This window comes from Rhinatrema bivittatum, chromosome 5 (assembly GCF_901001135.1).
Source record: "Rhinatrema bivittatum chromosome 5, aRhiBiv1.1, whole genome shotgun sequence".
Classification (NCBI taxonomy): domain Eukaryota; kingdom Metazoa; phylum Chordata; class Amphibia; order Gymnophiona; family Rhinatrematidae; genus Rhinatrema; species Rhinatrema bivittatum.
In genome coordinates, this window is record NC_042619.1 from 22,477,376 (window position 1) to 22,494,874 (window position 17,499).

Consider the following 17,499-nt stretch of genomic DNA (forward strand, 5'->3'; position numbering starts at 1 on the left):
TTTTAATCTTTGGCTTAGGTACAGGTCAATACTGAGGGACTGCAGGTGGCATTCTTGGTTATGTAGCAGTGCCTCAGGGTTTTTTGTTCTCTGCCTCCATCTGCTGGTAGGGATGAATAAAACCCACTTGTCTGGACTGATCTGGGATATTACAGGAACGAAAATTAGCAGGTAAGAATCAATTTTCCTTTAGTCCGCCTGGGTATGTAGAAATACAGATGAAGAAAACAGCTGTAGGTGATAACTTTTTATTGGACTAGCTTAATATGTTTGTGATGAGCTTTCGAGCTTTATCCTGCCTTCCTCAGGTCGGCACAGAATGAGATAAGGAAAATGTTGCCTGAACAGACGAGTGTCTTTACAGCCTTGAAAACAGGAGTAGATAATCAAAGCGCCCGGTTTTTTTGTTTTCTGTTTTTTTCAGAAAGCCCTGTGGGTAATTTTCACCCATGGGGGCTTGCTGCAATAATTGAAGCAAAACTGCGCAGGTAGGTTTTACTTTGATTATTGCCCCATGAAAAATACCCGTGCTACACATGCCTGCTTTTTATTATGGGCGCACTTTATTACGGTTGACGTGTGTGGGTGGTTTGGATTATAAAAAGCCCATTTTATGCAGGTAAAACAGCTTTCATTATTGCCCTCAAGAGATGTAAAATAAAAGTACATCACTCCTTCCCCCTGTTTCTTTTACGCTTCAACCTTTAACAGCTTTGAAAATAAATACTGATGAAATTCATTCTACAGTTTCCTTGCATGTTCGGGTATCATTCTTTCGTGCTCATTCCGCACTGAGCTGACGAATGGGGAAGAGCTCAGGAAAGCTCTTCAGAAATGTATTAAGTTAGTCCAATTAAAAGGTCTTACAGCTTGTTTGTTGACCTTCATCTCTACATATCCAAGTGGACTAACATGACAATTTACATTACTTTAATCAAGATTATTTGCAGAAAGGAGGCGCAGGAGGTTATAAAATGGGGAAAAGATCTGGGTGGTTACAAGCGGAGGTTCCTGGTACCATAGCCCAGCTTGGGCTGATTCAGATTGAGCCGAAAGCCCAAGAAGCAGGACGAAACTTCCCCCTGCCCCCAAAAAAGAGCTGTTTTTGAAGCAAACTGGAGTATTTGATACATCGACTCCAGCAAAGCCTCATGAGTCCAAATGGCTTCTGTAGCTTGTTTTGTTGTTCCCTCAGCATCCACGTGTACCAGTCCTCTGACAACATCCGGAACAGGAAGAACAGCATGAAGATGCAGCACTCGGCCTCCATCACGTGCATCCTGTGAGTGTAGCACCATCCCGACTGCAACCTCCCTTTGATTGTGAATGTTGTGGATCCTTGGTGTTGGCCTCAAACCATCAACCACTCTAGTAGGCAGCAGTTGCCTCTGTCTTAGGTGTGTGCCTGTGACTTTCAGATAATGCTGATTCTGGGACATGGCGTGGCCACCCAGATCTGCAGTGGCCAGCTCCATTCCTCAGGTGTCACTATAACCTTAACCAAGTCATCATATGCTTGTTTGACTTATATGCTGATGGCACACAAAATGTGGCTCTTGAATGCTAAATGTGGATAGCCCGGAATAACAGAGCTGTTGGTGGTCTTTAAAGATCTCCTCCATGTTACTGGGAGAGAGTCGTAGAAGTAATCACAAATGTGAATGTTGCAACCCTGAAAATGGATTCATTTCCTTTCTTCACAGATACCTTGATAACCAGGTGTTTGTGTCGTTGGCAAACGGAGAACTCATCGTCTATCACAGGGATGCAGGTAACACTGTTTGTAAAGATGGAGAGAAGCCCTCTGCTGTGACCAGTTTCTTATTGTAAAATCATCAAAGGCAGTAAGCTAGGCCTTAAAGCAACGGTGCCTTCCATTCCCTGCAGAACTGAAGTTTCTAGTGAGTAGGAGGCTTAAAGGATCAAAGACTGAGATAAAATGTTTTGCTGAATTCATTTCTGGAAAATGGATCTAGAAAAGCTTGAAAACACGAGTTGGAGGAGTGTAAGCTTCCAGCATAATACAACGTAGGCACGTTTCACAGTCTTCTTGTGTTTCAGAATTTGGTGTAGGCAAGGTCCCTGGCTGATTGGGAGAGGTTGGGATTGTGACATCAACAGGATATAAACGAACTTATTTATTTATTTATTTATTTAACGGCTTTTATATACCGGTATTAGTAGGGGACATCATACCGATTTACATTCAAACATTGTAAGCTTGGAAAATACATATTAACAGGGAAGAGAAACTGGGAGGGGGATCAACAAGATGCAGTATGGAAAAATATAGGTAAACAAGAGCAAAAAAGAAACCTTAACAAGAGCAAAAAAGAAACCTTAACATAAGGCATGTAAACTAGAGGCTGAATGGGAGGGGCTAGAATTGTGACATCAGCGAAGTGTAAGCAGCCTTGAGCATCATTAAGATTTACAAGGACCTGTACACGCACTGTTCTCCTAGGACAAGCAGGGTGACGGTCCTCACACATGAGTGACATCATCTGATGGAGCCCGGCACAGAACTTTGAGCTCAAAGATTCTAGAACTTTCAAACATGCCCTACTGGGCATGTGCAGCTGTAGTCATCACCCTGCCCCCTAGGCAGAGTCCCTCAGTCTCTTTTTTTCCACAGAGCCGTGTATCTCACGGTGTTCAACTTTTCTCTCTCCTCAGTTTTTGTAAGTGATTTTTTTCTAGAGCTTCAGCTGTTTTTCTTTCCTTTACCTTATGGTAGTTTCATTTCTTTTCCTGTTTCTTCTTTCCTTTGTCTGCCAGCTGCATGAGGGCCTTAGTCACTATGCAGTCTGGCAGAGTCTATTTCTATCACTTATTAAAATTAAAAAAACCCCAAAAAATCCCAAATACTGCACTGGTAGTTTAGTATCTGTGTACTATCCTTACTCTGTCTGTTTTTGATTCTTTGTCAGGCGCTGGCAGGACCGACAGAATGTAATCCATGGGTGATCGTGTAGGCCACTGAGACTCACCTGAATTCTACCCGGGCAAGAGTTCCATGTTTCACTGATCCATCAGCATCGATAGATTCAGACAGTGCAGAGATCGAGGCCCACGCTGTTCCTGTGGGGGGAAGAGCTTATCCTCCCCATATTCAAAAGAACTAGTCTCCACAGACAGGAGCCTTGGATGATGAGGCCTCCCCTCCTGCTTGCCAGTGATGGCAGTGCAGCCTTCTTGTGAGAGAGGGTGAGCAGGAGCCTGGGCAAGCAGCTTGCTGCTGCACCTTTGGGTGTCATGCCCAGTAACGGTTGCCCATGCTTATTTGTGACCAGAGCACCATTGATCTGACACATCGATGTCAGGACCACGTTGGGGACCAGCACTGCCATTGAGCGCCATGGTCACTCTTGACGCCATCGAGGTGCCAGGGTGCCTTCGATGCCATAAGGGCTTTGTGGGCCATAGGCATATGTGGACGTGGAGTCTTGATGCACTGGAGTCATCGAACACTTTGGGCCTCAATGTGGCACAGTAGCAGCACTGACCTCCATTGTTGGGGACCAGGTCTGCCATCAAGTGCCAGGGCCTCCTCTGCTATCAAAGCTGCCCTTGATGTCGGTGCCATCGAGGATCTCGGTGCCATTGATACCCTCGATCCCATCAAGGCGTGTGAGTAGCCACCCTCGATGCCATCGAAATGTGTGCTCTTGATGCTGTGGCAGTCCTCAATGCCATCGAGGTGCGAAGTCTCGATGCCGTGGCCACCGTTGGGGCCATCATGGTGCAGAGCTGCCCCGATACGTTTGACGTCCTCGATGCCATCAAGGTGCGAGGCCGCCATGAAGGCCATCAGGCATATTGGCCACCGATGCCTTTTGTTGCCGCTCTCGATGAGTTCGAGCATCACTAACAAGGCACTGGGATCGCTATTGAGCACCTTGGTCATCCCCAAGGCCTTTCTACCTTAAGAGCCTAAATTTGGCTTCCAGAACCTCCCTCCCACATTTTCCTATGTCGTTGGTGCCCACATGTACCACAACAGACGGCTCCTCCCCAGCACTGTCTAAAATCTTATCTAGGTGATGCGTGAGGTGTGCTACCTTCGCACCATGTAGGCATGTTACCAGGCGATCCTCACGCCCACCCGCCACCCGACCGTCTACATTCCTAATAATTGAATCACCAACTATGACGGCCGACCTAACCCTTCCCTCCTGGGCAGTAGCCCAGGGAGAGACATCCTTGGTGCGAAAGGACAATGCACCATCTGGAGAGCAGGTCCTTGCTACAGGATCCTTTCCTGCTGCACCAGGTTAATGCTCTCCGATCATGAGACCTTCTTCCTCCAAGGCAGCACCAGGGCTGCCAGTCTGAAGTTGGGACTTGGCTACTATATCCCTGAAGGTCTCATCTATATACCTCTCTGTCTGCCTCAGCTCCTCCAGGTCTGCCACTCTAGCCTCCAGAGATCGAGCTCGTTCTCTGAGAGACAGGAGCTCTTTGCATCGCATGCACATGTACAACTTCTCACCGGCGGGTAAAAAATCATACATCTGACACTCGATGCAAAAGACTGGGAAGCCCCCCCCCCTTGCTGCTGGACTGTTGCCTTCATCTTAAATTTTCTCAGTTCCTAGTTAAGTTTTAGGTTGTTATGGGAGTAGGAATGTGTCTAATTAGGGTCCTTTAAATGTATTAGTGTATTTACTATATGTCTGGTAATGGCCTACAGGGAAATGATCAAACTCTCAGTAAGGTATGGAGAGTTCGTGAAGTTTTATTTTGTTTTGGGGGTTTTTTTAGTGTGAAAGAGGCACCTGCCTATACATTAAAGGATGAGTTAGGGGTGGGTGGGAGGGTTGGGAAATACAAACACACAAACTTCTGCTTATTAGCTGCCTTACTGACTATTAAAAGTACAAACACACTAAGTAATATACCCCAATAGTTTACTTCTCCCCAATACTTTTTAAAAAAATTTCCCAAGCAAAACATACTGATTCCTTTCAGCCACCAGCAAGGTGATCCTCTCCTCTCAGTGCTCCCACTGAGCACTGTCCTGTAACAGGATAGCAAGATGCTAGTTCTCACGAAACCCACCTGGGAGTTGGTTTCTCCATGTATTAGCTATATTATGGACCCAGGGTAACACTGCCTAGGAGGCAGGGTGATGACTACAGCTGCGCATGCTCAGTAGGGCATATTTGGAAAGTTCTAGATTCATTGAGATCAAAGTTCTGTGCCGGGCTCCATCTGATGATGTCATCCATATGTGAAGACTAACATCCTGCAGTCCTCAGAGACCACTTGTTACAGGTAAGCAGCTCTGTCTATATACATGGAATACAAACAATCATTATAGTTATGCTTTCTGACCCTGAATGGCCTTATTTTGGTTTCCCGCTGCCCGGCTAGTCTATCTTGCAAAACATTTCGTGCAAATCTGCTGAAGCACAAGTGTGGCTATGGACAGAGAGCTGAATCACCAAAACCTACAGGTGCGTAAAATTGCAAAGTGAAAATGAATGCTTTTGAATTCAGCAAAACCCTGTACAGAGAGCCACGCCGGCATCTCCACTTCCACTGGTCATGGGCATACCCACCTGTCACATGGCTTCAAGTTTGTCCATAACAAGAGGATGCTTGCCACCTGACTCTTTTCCTGGGAGCCAAGAAAATTCAATTTTCATTTTATTTCTTTTGAGATTTGCTGGGCCTCTTTCTTTAGAAGAGACCCAGAAGGTCATTTCCCTCCATTGCTCCCTTGTGCCGCAGACTTCGGTGCAGCATGGATGCTTTAGAGTTTGAGGTGGAGCAGAGTGCCTCTTCCCCTGCTGTGACATTGGTGCTCTTCCTTCATACATGGCATGTTTGCAGTGTCCTTATCCAACCCAAACAGAACCGAGCCCAGGAGGAGCTGCAGAGCTGTTGGCAACATCCAAGTGAGCTAAGTTGGCATAAGAGGGTGTACCAGCATGGGCCATGGCTGCCTCTGCATAGACCTTTGTAAGAAAGAAGATTGCAGCCGAAACACCTTGCGATTGACCTGCAATCAGATTTTTATTCTTGTTTACAGTGTTTTAAAAAAACAGCCTGCTGCTCATCGAGCAATGAATTTTCAGATTCTGGGCTTGGGGTGTGAACAAAGCTTGGTAGATGCAATGAATTCCATGCCACTAACAAGTTGTCAGCATTCACAAGACTGGCATGGCTATAATAGATGCCTAGTGGCTTTAGGGTCATCTGCGAAAGCTTGTTCTTGACCCCGATCTCCTCTATGTAAACGTGCTTGGGCCAGTGAGAAGAATAAAGGGGAAAATGGTCCTCCTTGATCCATGACATGACATTGAGATGACCTTGATACAAAGGTTGCATCGCCTCTCCCCACTTTAGATGGTGCTCTGTAAGTTGATCCTCACATGAACTGATTGTCTCGGAAAAGGGTATGAGATGCCCTCCTAGAGCCATGGGGAGCAAGCTTCCAGTTTTCCCCTTTTGCCAGCTTTTTCCATCAGTCAAAGTATCCCCCTCCGAGGCTTGGATGGCAGTTGGCCGCTCTCTCTAAAGCAAGGCTGTTCAGCTCCCATCCTCAAGAGTGCAGACAGGACTGGTTTTCAAAATATCTACAGTGAATATTATCGAGCTGTATTTGTAGATATTTGGCCCAGGATAAAGGTTAATATGTATAGCTGTACCACCCTGGAAACCAGAGCTGCTTGGAGTCCCGGGGGCCCTCAGTTGGACAGCTCTGCTCCCAAGTTTAAGCAACTCCATAAGAACAGTGCTTGCCTCAGACCTCATAAGCATTGCTTGGCCTGATGAACAGGGAGTCTGATCCGGGAATCGGATCCACTTCTCCACTGCACACGCACCTGCTTTGTTATGACAAAAGCCTTCTGCATCACGCAGAACGGAGGGATTGATTGGTGGAATGAGCTGGATTGACTGAGTGATTGTTTTCCACTTGCAGAGGTATTTCCATGCTACCTGGCACACTTTCAAGCCCTGTAAAATGTCCCTTCCGACCTTCCTACCCTAACGCATGGTTATTTTTTCCAGAGGCTCTTTGAGAGAGAAAAAAGGTATAGCCATGAGGTTGCAGCCACGCTACTGAAAGCCTTCTCCTTCTCTTGTCTGCACAGAGAGCCTGTGGTTGGGTGCCAGGCTGTGTAGGTTCAGATCTCAGGGTCCTCCGTTGTAAAACGGGCTGCAGCAGCATGGGGTGGTGATGGTGTGAGCAGATCTGTCATTGGTCCAAAATGGGGGACTCCCCCTTTATTAAATCGGATGGGTTGTATTGCACATAGGGTGGTGTTGATGGTACTTGGAAATGTACCTGGGACCACAGGCGCACACAGGGGAGAGTTACAGACCGCAGAAATTACATCAGTTTTGAAAGTGAATTTACATGCACAAGTTTGCTCCGAGAATGATCCCAGCAAAGCTCCCTGTACAAGTGATGCCTGCTAATTCATGGGGGCAGATTATTTTGAGGAAATTTACACGCATGCTTTTCAAAACAGAAACGCTAACCCCCCCACCCAACCTCTGCCTTCTTCAGGGCGAGTAAAAGTGTGCATGGAATAGCATTTCACACGTACGTTTACCAGCACAAAGCCCGGGCAATTTTGAGACTGTTGCAACTGCGACCTACAGGTCCTGATACGGGCGCGGCCACTAGCTCATGGGAGAGCGTGAGCCCCTGAACCACAGCACGACTCAGAGAGGAGTCCCGAGCCACACCGTGGGAGGTGAGCTCATGCAAGCACAGCTGGAGCAGGAACAAAGCAGGACTGGTACTAAAGCAAGGAGCTCGGAACAGGCACCAAGCAGGATCAGCCCTCCGCTAGACCTACACACACCAAGGAGACCCAGCAACACAATGCTGGTCTCAGGAGTAGCCCTCCGGCCCTTTCAGACCACGACAAGTGCATGAGACTAGACGGAGGCTGAGGGCAGGAACAAGATGAAGACTTGGAAGGACTCAGACGAAGACTTGAAACTTGGAAGGACTCTGAGGACTCATCTTACTTGGAAGGACTCAAGACGAAGACTTGAAACTTGGAAGGACTCAGACGAGGACTCATGTTAACTCGGAAGACTCGGACAAGGATTCAGGATACTCAGAAGGTCTCAGGCAAGGTTTCAGGACTCAGGCGAAAGTACTGGTTGAGAACTGCATTGCAGCGTGCCCTACACAGCCGCCCATGGTTGGTCGCGAACCACGCTAAGCGCGAAGCAGACTCCAGGCGAAGTAGTGGAACTTGAGACTGGAACATGTCGAAGATTCAGTAGAGGCCTGCACCGGGGCACGCCCTACACAGCTGCCTGTGGCTGGTCGCGGACCACGCTGGAGCGGAGCAAATTCTTGCAGAATCTTGGGCATGGACGGAAGCAGGCAAGGAACTCCGAAGACCAGGACAGGATTCAAGACTCAGGATTCAAGACTCAGAACTTGGAACTTGGAAAATTAAAAACAAGGGTCTTCTGGAGACTTGCGCTGCAGACGAGAAGAAGGCCTTGTACCACGAAGCGCCCTACGCAGCCCCCCATGGGCTGGTCAAGGACCACGACGGTGGCACGCCAGGAAAGGTGGACGCAGGAAACTGGGAACTGGTTGCAGAGGCGAAGACGAAAGCATCAGGACCAGGACATCAGGAACACGGAACATCAGGACTCAGGAACGGAACCATGGAACATCAAGACATGGAACAGGTGATGAAGGAGCTCCGATGAAGGACGAGACCAGGAACATCAGGACAAGGAGTCCAGGAACACGGAACAAAGAGCCATCTAGACAAGTGAAGACCATGGAGTACCTGGACTGGCACAGAAGAACATGGACAACCATGGATTCCGATCCAAAGGCCCCAAGGAACTGGAAGTGAGCCCTTTTATAGGGCTGGAGCAGGAAGTTAAAGAATGAAGACTTCTGGTGGGGCCGTGGGCTTTTCCTGCGCTGGCCCTTTCAATAGATTGAAGAGGCGCGCGCCAGAGCAGTACCTGCCGCACAGACGGAGGAGGGAGCAGGCAGGCATCGGGAGCGGCCTCCAAGCCGCAAGATGGCATCGGCAGTGAAGCGTGGCGTCCCGAAGGCGGCACAAGCCGCGAAGAGAATCCCTGGAGGCGGCTTCCTGCTGGTCGAAGGGAGTTCCAGGACTGGACAGGCTAAAAAAAAAATCTGGATGCAGGCGTCTCCTGCGGATCATGAAAAATCCAGACATACTCAGAAGGGAGACCAATAACAAAAAATTTTAACCAGGCAAAAGGGTCCAGGAACCAGGAGCAAAAAGGTTTTCTATGCGAGAAACAAGGTTCAAAAACTATCCAGGAACTTGAGCCCGTCGCAGGCACAGCTCACCTGTCTCATGGCCTTTGGATCCTGTTGCGACCCCGATCTCAGGAACCGTAGGTCGTGGGCCGCAACAGAGACAAAGCTGTTTCTGTGCACCAACCACTGTTTTGTGCATGGAATCGACTTCAAAAAAGACCTCCCTGAAAGGATGAATCCCAAAAGCATGTCTGCGGTTAAGAAATGTGGTTTTACCCGTGGAAAAGGCTCGTTTTAAAATCGCCCACCCCCAGAGACGGGTAATCGTGCGCGCCTGTGTCCCGCAAGGGCCTAAGTTAACCCAGATGGAGCAGCAGTGTCCTCGGGGAGGCGGAGCTGGGGGAGGGGCTTGCACTTGACACGCTCACTGTTCCCATTTTCATTAGCGAGAGCACAAAATTTCGAGGAAAGTTGTGCGCATCACAGCAGAGGGAAGTGCGTGTGGCTGCTTTCAGAGCGGGAATTGTCAAAGCGGGCTGTGGTTCGTCAGCTAGCTTTGAGAACTGGAGTAACTTAGGCCCTTGTTTACTGCCTGTTTTATGTTGGCCTGTTGCAAAATTACCCACCGAGAGGATTGTTCTCTCGAAGCCCTCCCTGGGTAAAACGGTGCTTCCTCCACCCTGTGTAGAGATAAAATATGCCGGGCCAGCATGAACTCAACATTCAAAGGTACTTGTGTGTTATCTGGGTAAATGCCTACTATTGAATATCTACCTATAGTTATCTGGCTAAATTTTAGAAGAGGCATTCTGGGGTGGAGCGGAGTTACCCGGTTAATTTAGGGGTGAATTTTAAAAACCCGGCGCGTGTCAAAACCATGGAATACGCGAGCGTGCCGGCCGGCGTGCGCCAAGCTGATTTTAAAAGCCACCCCTGTACGCGCGAATCTCCCAGTATGCACACAAATAAGAAGCTGCCAAAAAGGGCGGGGAATGGGCGGGGCATGCGCGTTCCATGACTTCAACATGAAATGTGCGCGCGAGTATTTACATGCACCAGCACGCGCCGGGGGTCCCCTGCTGTGTAACTTCTGCCATGGATGGCGCTTAAGTAATAAAATAAAAAAAAATCCAGGGTAGTCAGCAGGGTTTTAAGGGTTGGGGGTAACAGGAAGGGCTGTTTAACTAGGGGGGGGGGGTTAGGAAGCCCTATCCCTTACCTGGGTGAACTGGGAGTGAACTGGGGAAACTGGTAATTGCGTCTGCGCTCGTCTACTAAATTCCCCCCACTTAAGCAGTAGAGGCGGCATTCGTGCGCACATCCGCCTCCGTTATAAAATTGTGCACACAGGTCCGCACGTACTGCCGATTTTGTGCCATGCTCGCCTACACGCGCGTAGGTCATATAAAATGGCCTCACCCTTTGGCGTGAGCCTGCATTCGTGCGTACGTGTGCGCCCTCGTGCCGGTATCAGAGTTACTGTCCCTGCCCACTCTTGAGCGGTAGCCGGCTAAGTTAGGCAGATACTCTAGGCCTGCTTCAGAGCCGTCCTCACGTCATCCGGACACGTGAGGGGTCCCAACGCTTCTGGCGTTACCGCCACAGCGATGCGGAAAACCCGCCGGGATCGTGGTAGGAGCGCGGCAACCGCCCTGCCAGCAGAAGAAGGGTTTGTGAAGGTTGGGTGGATTAGGGTTGGGAGAGGGGGGAGAAAGGGAGGGGAACGAGTGGGAGGGTTCGGCCCATTTGGGTCCGCACATAATTCTTTTTTTTTTTCACCACTGTGCCAGCTAATTGGCTACCTTCTTCAGAAGAAAGCTGGTTAAATTTAGAGTCATCTGGCCATCTTTAGCCGGATAACATTAAATCTAACCGTTGATGTTCAAAAGATAGCTGGTAGGGTATAAAGTTACAGAGGCGAGGCGGAGTAAACAGCACACACATATAGAGAAAATCATAACAAAAAAAATGTGCGGCATACAATATACTGGACAATAACAATATGACAACAAAACAATTATTAATTTTATATTTGCACACTAAATAGTGCATGGCATTCAATGTATAGTACACAATATTATAAGTGCGACATATATATTGTGTACTATACATTGAATGCCATGCACACTGTTCAGTGTGCAAATATAATATAAATAATTGTTTTGTTGTCAGGAAAGGCCGGGTGGAATTTGAAAGGGCAGTTTACAGAGCCGTTCCGTGGGTAAGACCGGTGCGTCCCCGTCTCCCCGGGCGCGGCTAAAAGTGCGCGCGGTGTCCCACTGCCTGTATTTGCTGGCGGCATTCCTGGGGGTGGGGGTGGGGCAGGAATCGAAACGATGTGCGTGCTCTGAGGTTGGTTTTTTTTCTAAAGCATGCACATTGATTTAGAAAAAATAAAACGGTACCCGCAGAAAAAGGAGGTGATGTGTGTGTGGGGGGGGGGGGATTACTTTCTCCTTAGGCAGTGTACACATTGAACGTGCAAGCTGGTGGACCCCGCAGCTCGCCGGGCGGTGTTACGAAGCGTGCTGTGTGGGGGTTCTTCTTACAATTCATCGTCTTCCTCTCTCTCTCTCTCTCTCTCTCTCTCTCTCTCTCTCTCGTAGGAAGTTTCTGGGACCCGCAGAACTCCAAATCCTTGTCTCTGGGTTCTCCCGGGAGCCCCGTTACCAAAATGGTGGCCGTGGCGGGCAAGCTGTGGTGCGGCTGCCAGAACAGAGTCCTCATCCTCAACACGGCCACCCTCCTACAAGAGGTACAGAGCTGAGCTTTCTGCATGGATGCGTGCTGCCTTGGCATTTAAAAACAAAGGGGGTTTTTTTTGTTTGTTTGTTTGTTTAATAATTTCTAGAAAAACGTTGGTCCGATGTGTCACGGTACGTTTGACTGAGCCCCTGCGGTTTTCTCCCTGTTCTCTTCCCCAGTTTCCTCTGTCTCTCTCCATCGCTCTATAACGCGCCTTGCCCCGTGCCGAGCACTCTCGCCAAGTCGCTGTGACTCGGGCGCGCTCGCCAGACGATGGTTGCGTTCCCCAGCTTTAATTAATAATAACTCTGGCTTGTGCAAGGCGCCACAATAAAGTTACTTGTCCTTAAGTTACACGGGACGCTCCCTAAGCGAACCGCGTGAAAATTGTCGGGGGCGTCCTGCGTTAGTGTCGATTACTTCACTTAAATCTGTAAACGTGAAAATTCGTGTATAAAGATATATCCAGAAGAGAAAAAGTCCACCAGCAAACTCCGTCAAACCCAAAGCACCGGTGCCAGATTCACCTGTCCCGCTGGTGTCATTTGCTTCCCCGTGTCGGTTTGCCCGAGCTCTTAACCCGCCGGCCACGGCGCTGGGGAGCCGAGAGAATGACAGCACATCCTTGAACGACCTCAGTCCCAGCTCAGCCTATAGTCCTCCCCCCCTGCCCTCCCCAGTACCCCCCCCCCGCTCCCTCCCTTTTTACCACCTCTGTACCCTCCCTCCTAACATCCCTGCACCCCCCTCCTCCCCCTACCCCGCCCTCTCACCCCCTATCAACCTCTCCCTGAAAGTACCCTCACTCTAATGTACCCTTTTCCCTCCACCCCCCCACTCCTTTTCCCCTCCTACCTCCCTCCCTCCCTCCCCCCCCCTTGCTCCAGCATTTAATTGTCCATACGTGCACTTGCCTCTGTCATACCGTAAATAAGTTTCATATGCTAAGTTCTTAAGTGCACATGCCCCCTTAACATTTTTTATTAGTTCATTTGCATATCTAATCCTAATTTGAATGCAAATAGTTTGTAACTCTGCTTGCTGACTCTCTTCTCCCGTACCTTTTGTACATCATCCAGTTAACCCCCCTCCCCCGTTCAATGTAATTTCCTTTCTCAGTTACTTGTAAACCGACATGATGTGCCCTACGAATGCCGGTATAGAAAAGTGTTAAAATAAATAAAAAATCGAAGCCTGGCCGCCTCTGCTGCGAGAAGGGCGCCGCCTGCGCGCGCTGGGTCGGAGTCAGAAGTTACAGGAGGGAAGCTGCGGTGGGGAAAGGAGCTTCCCCCGGGTTGCCCCTGCGCATCTGTTCTGTCACGCTCCGGCTCTTCGAGGCCCACGTTCCTGGTGAAAGGGGCCGTCCGAGGCTTGGAAACGTGAGCCCAAGCTCCGGAAGCGTTCCCTCCGTGGCTGACGTCATTGGACGGTGGCTGTTGCCTAATGGGTTTAGCTGATTCTCCAATGACATCATCAGCTAACGGAAAGGGCACATCCTGGACGCTTAGGCATCTGTTTCCTCCATGCGGCTGTAGAGTTTGTGGAAAAAAAAACCCCCAAAACAATACAAAATAATAATAGTGAATGTAAGCAGATGCGAGCTGGGAATCATAGACCAACTTCACTTTACGCAGTGACTTGTATCGGGGAAGGGGCACTTTTAAGGACCTTGCGCTACTGAGCTGACCTATCCCTCCCTCTGTGTGCCAGCAGGCCTTCCCCATCGGCCAGGACAGCAACCGCAGCGTGACCTGCATGGTGAGCTCCTGCGTGGGGATCTGGGTGGCCCTGCAGAGCAGCGCGCAGGTCAGGCTCTACCACGCCACCAGCCACGAGCAGCTGGCAGAAGTGGACATCGCTCCCCCGGTTCACAAGATGTTAGCAGGTAACGCGCATGAACAATACAACGTATATATATATTTTTTTATTTTTTTGTTTTGATTTGTGTTTTGTTTGTTTTATTTGCAAAGCACTGGGAGCCTCTGCATTTTGGGTCTGTGCATGTGATGGGATTTTCCTGTTTGTTCCCCATATCAGTCCAGACAAGTTGGGGGTTTGTGCATCCCTGCCAGCAGATGGAGGCAGAGAACTAAAAACCCTGAGGCACTGCTACATATCCGAGAGTGCCACCTGCAGTCCCTCCGTATTTCTCTGTCTCCAGCAGACAGTAGAGGTGCAATCCTGCAGTCTGGAGTTTTGAACTTAAAAAGAAAAGAAAAAGATATTGAAGTAGAAGGAGGAAGATTTCTAAGAAGTGGCTCTCGATGAGTTAGGTTTCTTCGTAGGCCATCCCTCGAGTACAGCAGGGCGTGTGTGTGTGTGGTGGGGGTGGGGGTGGGGTTGGTGATCCCTGAGCTAGCTCGGCCCTCTTCATCCAGAGGGAGGGAAAGCCAGGGATCCTGGTTCCCTCGCTCCCTCTGGGTCCTCCTCAGCTGACAGCAGGCAGGAGCAGGGGAAGCATTCATTTTCCTTTTTTCTGCCTTCCTTTGTGTGCTGTTACTTTAAAAAAAAATTGTGTATCTAGCTGGGGAGTGCGACAGCAGAGCTGATTGTGCCAGGAGGCCAGAGTCGGGTGAGTGGGGATGCGAGAGATTCGGTCGCTGTGCCAGGGCGCTATCGAAGATCGTTCCTACGCCAGCGGGAGATTCACTAGGGGCAGGAGTTATTTTTACCGCTGACCGCATTTCATGGCGCCTCCTGCTGAGCGTGGGAAATTCTATCAGGGCTGCGGCCTGACGCAATCGCGCCTCAGTGCAGCCTCGTTTTGCCACGGTTGTGCCTCCGGAGGGGTAGGGACCTCCGCGGGGGTCGCACGTGGCGGTCAATCCACTTGATCGTCAGGCATGGTACAGGAGACCCCGGGGGGGGGGGGTCAGAGGAGGAAGCGGCCATCTTGTCTACTCATGGCAGAAAGCAGGCCTCTACAAGGGAGCCATGGGACTCTCACCCCTCCTTTTTCCAGGGGTTCAGCATCCTGTGGAAGACGGGGAAAGGGTGGTAGATAATGAAGAAGGGCTGCTGGATCAGGAAGGCTGGTCCGCTCCTCCTTGGAAGCCGTCAGAGGGAGACTATCACTGTTTTACCAGGAGTGGACCAGGATCACGTCAGACCAATGGGTTCTGGAGGTGGTAAGAGATGGCTACGCCTTAGAATTTTCATGCCCAAGCAGAGAAGTCTATGTGGTCTCCTGTTGCGCTTCTCTCACCAAACGAGAGGCAGTGCGGGACACTTTGCAGCGGTTGCAGTGCCTGAACACCATTGTTCCAGTTCCCCCTCAGGAGTGGGGATTAAGGAGACACTCCATGTATTTTGTGGTTCCCAAGAAAGAGGGGGACTTTTTGACCAATTCTCAATCTACAGAAGGTCAGTGTGGCACTGCGTGTGTTGCGTTTTCAGATGGAAATGCCGTGAAGGGTAATAGCAGTGATTTGCAAGGGAGAGTTTCTGGTTTCATTGGATTTGATGGAGGTCTATCTGCAAATTCCCATTAGATCCGACCATCAAAGATTCCTGAGGTTCATGGTGCTAGGTGATCATTTTCAATTTCGGGCCCTTCCCTTCGGGTTGGCAATGGCACCACAGACTTTCATGAAAGTGATGGTGGTAGTGGCGGCAGCACTCAGAAGGGAAGGAATCCTAGTGCACCCATACCTGGACGATTGGCTCATCAGGGGGAAGTCAGAAGTGGAGTCTCATCATTTGATTCGACATGTCATGCAGCTACTTCAGTCGTTAGGCTGGGTGGTGAATCTGGCGAAGACTCACTATTTGCCCATGTCCTAAATTGTATGTGGGCAAAACCACCCGGTCGGTATGGACTAGAATCATTGAACATCAGTCCAATATTTGGACTGGCTGAGAAACAGCGCCCTTGGTTTCCCATTGGGCTTCATATGCACATACAGAAGCTGATCTTACGTCTTTTGTAATTGATGTTGCCCCCATCACGGGGTGGTAACTTCTCAGAAATCTTGATACGCAGGGAACAAAAATGGATTTTCAAATTGGATTGTCTATCTCCTAGGGGACTCAACAATGAGATAGTTTCGTTTCATTTAACATTATTTCTGTATGGTTCTTTTTGATTGGTTTACTTGTTCTGTGTTGGTGCTGTTCTATTGGTGCAGCGTTTCGCGCCAAAATTTAGCCCTTTAAATTGGCGCTTCTGCTAGTGCTGCCCGCTCTCCCTTGACTCAAGTATGGACTATCTGTTAAGGTATGTGTCCCGGCGCAATGTGTAATCTTGCCCTTTTGATACAGTCCGTTATACTTTATATGCAACTTTTGGTTTGATTTTCAGTGGTTGAAATTATACACTTTGTTAGTCCCTCCCGACACAGCTCTTGGCAAAACACGGTCCGTGTTGGGGGACCTGGTTGACGACTGTTCTACACTGTATTGAGCTTTTGGAGTAGCCGCTTACAAAGTAATAAAGAAGACATTTGATAAAATTATTTAACTTTTGGACTGTACACTCGTCCTGCATCTCCTTTTTTTGTGTGGATGATTGTTTGAAGTGCAGCCCTTTCTCCTGTATTGTTGTTGGATTATATCCGTATTTTTTGGAGCCTACTCTGAGGAGGCTTTTCGTGCAGTACTAACAGACACTCGTTCTTTTCTGATGCCGGCACTACTGCTGTGGGTCCTTCTTGGGTTGAAGTTATCAATTTACAAAAACACCTGACTCGAGCAGAGTTACACACTCTGACATTGATTGAATATTGATATGAAATCACCAAACAGAAGCTCTCTATCCTCACACAACAATTAAATCAATCCAAACAGAGAGGATATGTTAAATTCGTTAATTATTATTATTTCAATAACGAAGTATTAACAAATTATTAGGAACATACACCATCAGTAATAGTGCAAATATGATTTAATCCATCGCCTCTCGCCACGCAATGGGCCGCAGGCAATTTCAGCGATTAGTCAAGCACTAGGTGTATAATTAATCTTAGGATTTAATGGTACAATAAAACTAGAATAATGGTGATAGGGACAGTTTTGAAATAAAAGTAAAATCTATGGTGGTAGTGGTAATAATATACAAATTTGCAAATCTTAGGATTTATTAAATAATTTTGGTTTTGGGGTAAAACAAAAATAAAATAATGGTTTTAAATTTAATTGAATAAAATTTGAGTAGACAAGGAACTACACCAAATGATTATACACCTAGTGCTTGACTAATCGCTGAAATTGCCTGCAGCCCATTGCGCGGCGAGAGGTGATGGATTAAATCATATTTGCACTATTACTGATGGTGTATGTTCCTAATAATTTGTTAATACTTCGTTATTGAAATAATAATAATTAACGAATTTAACATATCCTCTCTGTTTGGATTGATTTAATTGATTGAATATTGCCACGTCAAGAGGATCCCGCGTGGCTTGCACATTCAAAAGGAACCTCGATTACACACTGATAACAAAGAGTTTATCACCCGATGGAATCAGATTCTGAACAAATGTTCATTTGATTTGATGTTACTCATCATCGAGACAACAAAAAAC

The 17,499-nt window shown here is 48.4% G+C and overlaps 1 protein-coding gene across 3 annotated transcripts in view; it reads left to right on the top strand.

Moving 5' to 3' along the window:
* Positions 1–17,499, top strand: part of ARHGEF17 (Rho guanine nucleotide exchange factor 17) — a 398,121-nt gene that overhangs the window by 359,124 nt on the left and 21,498 nt on the right. For 2 of the 3 annotated variants that reach the window (XM_029602126.1, XM_029602129.1), the window contains exons 16-19: positions 1,196–1,282; positions 1,704–1,771; positions 11,839–11,987; positions 13,688–13,862. In XM_029602126.1, coding sequence (XP_029457986.1) covers positions 1,196–1,282; positions 1,704–1,771; positions 11,839–11,987; positions 13,688–13,862 — 479 coding nt within the window. The remainder of the gene's footprint in view (positions 1–1,195; positions 1,283–1,703; positions 1,772–11,838; positions 11,988–13,687; positions 13,863–17,499) is intronic. The other variant, XM_029602128.1, reaches the window with a different exon arrangement.